Source organism: Pterocles gutturalis, unplaced genomic scaffold, assembly GCF_000699245.1.
Source record: "Pterocles gutturalis isolate BGI_N339 unplaced genomic scaffold, ASM69924v1 scaffold4782, whole genome shotgun sequence".
In the NCBI taxonomy this organism is placed as follows: Eukaryota; Metazoa; Chordata; class Aves; order Pterocliformes; family Pteroclidae; genus Pterocles; species Pterocles gutturalis.
Genome location: NW_010109990.1, coordinates 6,637 through 14,765, shown reverse-complemented (window position 1 = coordinate 14,765; position 8,129 = coordinate 6,637). Strand labels below are relative to the sequence as shown.

General features: G+C 56.4%; 1 protein-coding gene across 1 annotated transcript in view; it reads right to left on the bottom strand.

Moving 5' to 3' along the window:
- The window catches only part of LOC104461523 (R3H domain-containing protein 2-like), a gene marked incomplete at its 3' end in the record, with an annotated part of 9,446 nt that extends 2,642 nt beyond the window's left edge, over positions 1 to 6,804 (bottom strand). The window contains exons 1-9 of the mRNA XM_010073146.1: positions 6,637 to 6,804; positions 6,030 to 6,071; positions 4,980 to 5,066; positions 4,672 to 4,798; positions 4,000 to 4,078; positions 3,182 to 3,241; positions 2,688 to 2,828; positions 2,196 to 2,304; positions 956 to 1,051 (exon numbers count right to left, since the gene is read on the bottom strand). Of these exons, the coding sequence (XP_010071448.1) occupies positions 956 to 1,051; positions 2,196 to 2,304; positions 2,688 to 2,828; positions 3,182 to 3,241; positions 4,000 to 4,078; positions 4,672 to 4,798; positions 4,980 to 5,066; positions 6,030 to 6,071; positions 6,637 to 6,804 (909 nt within the window). The remainder of the gene's footprint in view (positions 1 to 955; positions 1,052 to 2,195; positions 2,305 to 2,687; positions 2,829 to 3,181; positions 3,242 to 3,999; positions 4,079 to 4,671; positions 4,799 to 4,979; positions 5,067 to 6,029; positions 6,072 to 6,636) is intronic.
- Between the last annotated feature and the right edge of the window lie 1,325 nt (positions 6,805 to 8,129).

Below are 8,129 nucleotides of genomic sequence, written 5' to 3'. Positions count from 1 at the left end.
CGCCGCGCTGCCACGCGGCAGCACCGGCTCCAGCCCAGGACCGGAGGCAGAGCCGCTGCTGACACATTGGGGTGGCTTTGGGCCCCTGCGTGTGAGACACGTCCACAGTCACAACTGGCTGGAGCCTGGTGACCCGAGTGGTGAAAGCGGGCCTCAGCATCCTCCCGGGGCCGGCACGGGGCAGCCCCCCCGGGACGAATGAAAGGCGGCGTCCCCGAGATGCTCAAGAGCAGCAGGCACGGAGCTGGACTTTGAACGTGATCCACGGCAGATGGGCACTTGGAATCGTCCCCGATGCCATCATTTGCCACTTGGCAGAGCCCGGAGAGCTGCCTCCAGCTGGCAGACAGCGCTCCACACCGCAGAGCACAGCAGCCCCGGAGCCGGGCGTGAGCGAGGAACGGCTCCAGCTCAGAGCAGACCCACGCAGGGAGCAGCAATCCCAAGGGAGCAACAGCCAAGCTGGACACTTGGTGAGAATGACGATAAACTGCCCAGATTCTTCCCGTCAAGGGACAGAGCCCTGCCTGGGACTCCAAGGCCAGCGCTGCTTGGGCAGGAGGTGGAAGCTGCAGCACCGGAGAGGAGCCGGGGGAGAGAGCTGCTGCTCCGCTCGGGTCCATCGACCGATTGCCGGTCACCCCAGAAAGGCCACTGCACAGGCTCATCATCTCGCTGAGCAGCGAGGAGCAGAACCGCCTCCTCCGCCAGCACCCACACGCCTCCTGCCCCCGAAACGGGCGATTTAGGGAAGGAGCAGGCTGGGCAGGGAGGGGCTCCTCTATCTCAGCCTTTTGGATCTCTGTTAGGAGCTGGAATTCAGCGGCAGGCACGAAGAACACCGGGAAATTCATCGGAAAGGCAACGAGGAGATCTGACCTCTCGGTACACTCAAGGACACGTTCTGCCACAAAGTTCCAGGAGGGTACCTGGCAAGGGAGTCATCCACGCTTACCTCTCGTGCAAATATCCGCTCCCTGACCCGCTGATACTCCTCCTCTCGCTCTTCTATAGATTTGCTCCTCCTCCCATCCTGCAAGGGGAGTCTGATCTGAAGGGACAAACACATCTCAGCGGGTCAGCAGTTGCCAACGGGAGCGGGGGGCGAAGCTGCTGGTATTTTTACGCAGCGGTGTAAGTGGACGTGGATTACGGGGTGCGTGCGTGACACCAGGATGCAGTGACACAGCCCCTGCCTCCGAACCCACCTTCCGGGCGCCTACGTCTAGGGACGAGCATCCTGCGCTCCACCGCCTGCACCGAGCACAACCACTGTCTGAACTCTGCCCGGTTTGGAAGGGACGGATCGGGAATATCGCCGTGTGCTTCTGAAAGCCACTCCGTGCCCAGGGCCCAAAAGCTAGAGGCCACTCTTTGGAGCCAACACAGCCAACTCCTGCTTAGTCGTGGGTTCAGTGCGTCGTGGGGAGCTGCAGAGCACCACCGCGGGGAAACCAGAAACTGATCCCGACCGCAACGACCAGCTCCCCATCCCGGGGACTTCAGCTCAAAAACACAACCCCAAACACAGGGCAGTGGTACGCGGGGGCGATGTACAGATGGGAGCTACACGGGCAAAGAGCACGAGAGCCCTGGTGAAGAGGTCTCCTGTCTCCTGCCCCGTTTTTTGACGTTCAAGATTCTGCCTGACACAGGCTGGGAAGCAGCCCCGGATGAACGAGCTCGCTCTGCGTTCCAGCTGTGGTGCCACCCGTGACAGCCCGGAGGCAGCCAGAGGCTCGGGAGGGTTTTTAGCAGTGGTGACCAGCAGCGCTGCCGAGCTCAACGGGTCTCATGGTGCCGATGGTTTCCTTCCAGCAGCACTGCGAGGTCCTGGCGACTTCACAGCCTGACTCGCTGCAAGCCCCCGGGAGGGGTGGGGGAGATGCTGGGCAACACTCAGCTCTGGGGCATTTCCACGGAAACCTGAGCCAAAGGCGTCACCCTAAAGCCTGGCCAGCCACCAGCCGATGTTCAGGGGACAGAGGAGTGCCCCTCACAGAACCCACACAACCTCTTCACGCTTTTCCACAGTGTTTTATAAGGTTTTTGGGACATATCTAGACGCTGCTGTTTGGGTGGGGTGGAAGCTTCTAGTAAAGAAGGTTACTGCTGGGAAACCCAAGAGAAATTTGGAGTTGTTCTCATCTTAGAAAAGTCCCAAAGTACGCAGATACCCCACCGCCAGCCCTTACCTGATTATCATCTCGGTCCATGCTGGTATCATCCCGTTTCAGGATAAACCTCTGGGGGAACTCTGCGTTCTTCTCATCTTTGATGTGCTCAGAGAACCTCTGCTCAGGGCTGCAGGAAGAACCAGCCCTTGTTAGAGGGGCAAAAACGGGCAGAGACCTGTCTTCATAAAGCCACTGCTCTGCAGGGAGCGAGCGGGGGTGCAAGGATGTTTGTTGTGTTAAATCTCTCCTCTGTCTGATGGCAACAAGCGCTCCTGCTCCTTCTCTGAGAGCTAAAGACCAAGGAAGGTCTTGCAAACACATGTGCTTAGGACTGGAAGTGAAGGATTCCTCTAGAGAGGGGACCTGCCCTTCTTACGGTGGCAAAAAAATGTGGTGTGGGACCCATCCTGCTCTGGCCCACGCCAGGGCTCTGCGTCTGGGGGTCATGCAGCACCATGCAGGGAAGAGAAAGGGATGCCAGCCCGGTTCCTCTCCCTCCCTCCTCCTTACATTCGTGTGTTACTGGTCTTGTTGATGATGACCGCCTTCCCGGTTTGGTCAACGTTATGGTCCATGCCGAAGTAGGCGGCTACCCGGTGCAGCAGCATCCTGTGGTATGAGGTCATCTGGGGAAACTTCTTAAACTGGTTGCTGAGAAGAGGGGAGAAAGCAACAGAACTCAGATGAGCCTGCGGAGCGTGAGCAGGGACTTACGCTGTGTCAGACAGAGAGAACCTGCCCCTGCTCCCTCCACCCCCAGGTTACGCCAGGAAGAGAAGCACAACGGCATCAACCTCCTTCAGGGGGTGTGGTGGTAAAGCAGCTGACACCAAATCACTGGGATATTCAGAACCCTTGGGAACGGACAAGAGGAGGTGCAGGACGTACACGAGAACACCCTAACCCGCGTGTCCAAAAGACCCTCCCTCCTCCCCGGGCGCCCCAGCTCCCAGGCTGGATGGTACAAACTGCTTTTGCTTGACACCAACGTGATGATCACTTACTTGTTATCGCTAATAAATTCCAGAATCTCCTGTTCTAACTTTAGGAGCATCATTCGATCCCTGTCAAGAAAAGGAAAAGGAAAAGGCCGTGTTCAGAGACGGTGAAAGGCAGCTCTCCCTGCCCGCACCCCTCCCCGCCCCCGAGGAAAGCCGCAGACTCCCGGAGCGAGCAACCCCGCCGGCCAGGCTCCGCACAGCAACAAGCTAAAACAACTCCCCAGTTTTTCACATATAGTAAATTAATTGCCAGATTTTTTTTTCGGTTGAAAGTTGTTGTTTAGCTACCAGCGCTTGGCTTTGGGTAACATGGGACCTGCTCTGCTGGAAGCTCCCCCGGCACAGACTCCAGCTTTGCTGTTCTGCGCCAGCCTTTGGCTGGATTACATTGATTACTGACACAGCAGCGGCTCCTGTAGAGGTTCACATTTGACAATCATTTATAGAAGGGTTTTAAAGCAATCAAGATTCCTTCCTGCTTGCATTCAAACAAATTATTTCTCCTCTTTCTCTCTCTCTCTGTAATATGCAATTACATGTTTTGATTGACTGCAGGAGATGAAATTACAGTTGCGCTTTTTGTTTCCACACTGCCCCAGCTCTCGCAACGCTCTCTGCATTCCAAAAAGCAAAACACGCTCTCAGGTACTTTCTGTAGTTGCTGCAGCCCCCCCTCCTCCCAAGATACACGACCACACACACCCACATCCGCACACGCACACAAACACCACGGGTTTGGGAGTCAGCCGACGAAGCACCGGTTGCCAGGCGCTCCCTCCCCTCACTCCATCAGCAAGTTGTTTTACTGCCTTGGGACCTACCGTGGGTTTTTTTTCAGTGTATTTACTAAAAATTCATGCAAATCTATTCCAGTGGAGTCCGTATATTCCTGGCTGGAATCTGAAACAAGAGCAGCAGAACAAATTAACAAACACTGCAACAGAACAGACCAAAGGGAAGAGGCACGTCTCGCTCCACGCATGAGGATGATGTCCCCAGATCGCTGCCTCACCCTTTCTGATTCAAAAGCAATCGCAGGGGAAACAGCCAGCGCAAGGGTACCTGCACCAGTGCAGAGCTGCTGCCTCTACAAGGACTCCGGGTGCAATTTCTACGCTCCAAAATCACACACACCGGATCACACAGCAGAAACTCAGCTCACCTCCCTGCAACCTCACGTCCTGCCACCTGTGGCAGGTTTTAGAAAATCAGATCTAAACTGAAAGCAAAAGCCTACAGCGGGTCTTCCTGGGCTTGCATCTGCACATTGAGGAAGCACCCAGACAGCTGTACCCGGTGCAGTGACCCTGTCAGGCTGCTGGGGCATGCGCCAGTCTGGTGAAACCCTCCCTCTCCCTCCCCGTCGCTACAAAAACGCCGCGTTCCTGTACAGCCATCGGCAGAGACAACCGCTCCGCTCCCAACAGCCGCCCGCCAGCGGCATCCTCAGGGCGGGTGGGACAGCACCTGCCCCGTTCAAACGGGCACCTGACCTCGAGACAGCATTTTCCTCGGTGCCTTTTCTTTATTCTTCTCTTTTTCTTCTTTCTCAGCACCATCCTTCGTGGACTTTTCCTCTTCCTTGTCAGAGGGGCAGCTAACGTGCAGCTGGATGATGTCCTGGAACAGAACAAACCCGGCTGCTCTGAGTCCCTCGGATGCTCCCGGCAGTCGCTGCCCCAGCTGGAGATGCTGGCAGCTGGGAAAGGGCGTCACGGGAAGGTGGGGACGCAGGAGGCAGATCTGAGACCCCCTGTTCTGAGAGCAGACGGAACGGCCCCACGCCCCCCCCCAGGCGTACCTGGGACTCCAGCAGCCCATCCACGAAGGGGCCGGACGACTCTTCGCACACAGCCAAACTCCTGACCAGCTTAAGCTTGGAATTGGACTGGGGAAGGAAAAGAAAGAGGAGAGTTCAGACACCTCAGCCCGAACGCACCCGCTGCGTTGGTCGTTAATTAAACTGAGAAAAGGGGGAACCACCAAACCCGCTTCTCACAGCAAACGGGATCACGCAGAGCTGGGAGTTCTAGAGCAAATCAGTTATTCCTGTCCTTCAGCCTTTGATTAGGATTTGGACCAACCCCACTCCAGGTGAGAAAGTTCCCTGCTGTAATTAACCCTCTGAGCTCTCCCGGCAGAGCAACTCCAGCCTCTCCCCTCCTCACCTGGCACGAATTAAAACCATCAGCAAAGGACAGGGCTGAAACCACCTCTTTTATTGGTTTTTAAGATGTGCAGTGAAGACTGTTCCTGTTCCTAATTAAAAGGCTGGCAGCCCAGGTACACCCTGCCTGTCTAACCTGCTGACTTTGGTTATTTTGGGTGATGTAGCAGCGCTCAGAGAAAATGCTTAAAATAAACCCTGCGCTTCCAGGGCTCTGGGCAGGGTGACAAACAGGACAAAACCCATGGAGCAGTCACAGAGAGCCCAGGCAGGACCAGCCGTGCGGAGGAAGGCTGGAGGTGTACGGACAGGGCAGGAACAGGGAGCACAGCCTGCGGGGGCACTGCCCAGAGCCCGGGCTTTTCAGACCAAACAGAACCATTAGAATATTTCTTAATGAACATTTTCTGAATGTTTTTTTTCGGAGTATTTTTTCTGGTGTTGTGGGCTCTGGGGACGGGACAAGCGTGGTAGTTAGCAGCAGCAAACAGTTCCTTCAGGGGTGAGTGTGTGTCAAGAAGGAGCACGCATGCTCCAGCGCATGGGAAGCTCCTGTCCTGAACCATCCCGTGCTGCACGCTGCTCCTGGGGACAGGAAAGACCCGAGAGCACCATCCTGAGGCTGGGATCACGACTCTGCTCGGAGTGGCCTAAAGAAAAACGGGATGTCAGACGAGGTCATACCTTGGCTCTTTTTCTGGCATGTCCATGACCTGACGTTCGCCTCTGTGGAGAAAGGAAAGAGAAGCAAAAAACTCAGTCTGGACATGTGCACTGTGAACGGTGTTTGTGGGGCCGGGCAGCACAGCACGGAGCGTGTGAAGTGACTCTGAAGATGTGACCGGAGAGCAGAGCAGCAGGAACGAGCCCCCATGATGCTTGCACGGGGTTTTTTTTCCCTGCTGAAATGAAATCCCAAAACACTCGCTTCCTGTTTGGGCATTTTTAAGAGCAGCAAAGCAACGGCCAAGCGCCGTTCCTGAACTCAAGCTCTCCCTGGGATGCCCTCACTTCACATTAAGCCATTAATTGATCCTTAGGTCAAAGGAAGGATTAAGAGGGAGGTAAGAGCCAGGGAACTAGAACCTGAGGATTGAGCACAAGTGCCCCCAGGAGCACACCAGCCTCATTTTCTCCCAGGCTCAAATAATATTTAAATGATTCCACTCTGAGCAGAATAGATTCAGCTCAACAGAGAACACACATCTGTACGGCGTGGTGTCCCCTTGGGAGGTGGCAGCGCAGGCTCAGGCCCCTCTCAGAAGGGACAGCAGCTCGTCCGCACCCTCACCTGAGACTCCTGGCGCACGCTGACCTCCTCCCCGCCATCCTTCTCCACCTCCTCCTTGCTTGGTGACCTGGATACGTATTTGGTTTTGTTCACAGATTCCTCAACCACCTTTTTTTCAGACTCCTTCATTATTTCCAGAGCCTCCTGCGTCGTGTTGCTGTTGGACATCTTCAGAGCCCTACCACGCAGCCACGGGCACCTGCCAGGAGAGATGGAACGGGGAGAAGGGGCTCAGGGGGGAGAGTTTCTGTCTGGGACACAAACTCTTGCACATACAGGTTGTAACTTCCTTGGAACCAACCGTGTGTACAGAGCCCCCAAACCGAGCGCTCTAAGGACCCCCCCATCCCCTCGGGTGCAGCCCCTGGCCCGGGGGGACCCCGCAGGAGCTCTGGGACTCCCACCAGAAGACACTCCTGGGGCTGGACAAAGCCCCCGAGAGGTCCCCAGTGCAGGGACTCTGCCCTCCAAGGCAGAAGGAGAGACCAAGGGCAGCCCTAATGCCAGCAAACACCCAGAGGCCGGGAATTCTGCTGGTGGAATAAACTCCAGCAACCAGAGGAGAGGTGCTCCGCCCCGGGACAAACACCAGCCAATCTGCATTTCATCCCCAAATGCCAGCCCAAACCTTCAGTGAGAAAACAGCCTCCCACCCAGGACACTGCTCCGGTTCTTCCTGTGCAATAAAGGTAAAAAAACGACTCAGAGCCGCTGGATCGACATTTGCAGGCTGCCCCCTCCTGATACCGCTTCCATCCCTGACAACAGTCCTCCAAGATTTTTCCCTGCGCACAAAACCCAGGGGAGGAGGCCAGTGCTCCTCAGCAGCAACGCTTTCAGGAGGAGGTTTCCTCGGTGTGAATGAATCAGCCCTGCTCCCCCCGGACAGCCGTGGGCTGCGGCGAGGGGGTGGCAGACGCGATCTGCAGTGACAGACAGCGGATCGCAGGGAACGGGGAAGTTCAGAGGACTCGGCGGGGTGGGTGGGACTGAGCTGCGCCTTGTCGGGGAGATGAAAAAATGACAGAGATGCAATATTAGGGAAGCCACAAAATCCGTCAGGAAGAGAACAGAGCAACGGAAGGGGGGTGAGCTGCCACTGACGGTTCGGGTCTGGAGGTGGCGAAGCCAACGGGCCGGTCAAGGCAGGGACAGTGGGAACGGTTTGTGCACGCTGGTGAAGGGGCAGCCAGGACAGATTCGCATCCTCCTCTTCCCCCCGAAGGGAAACGCTGAATTTCACCTTCTTGCTGTGTGCAATGCGGCCGCCGAGCCACGACAAGGCAGGCGGCAGCTGGTCCTGGTGAGGCGGGGAATAAAAGCAAGAAACGTCTGCGTTTACAGTCAGGATGGATGTAGCAGCAAATCTGGGAAAGGCAGGAAGCTGCTGCTAAATAAACCCTCTTCCTGGCCTTGCTTCTCGCGTACAGACACGCTCCTGCGAGCTAAACGAGGGTGTGAAGGAGACATACGGCCGCGTGGCTGCAGCCACC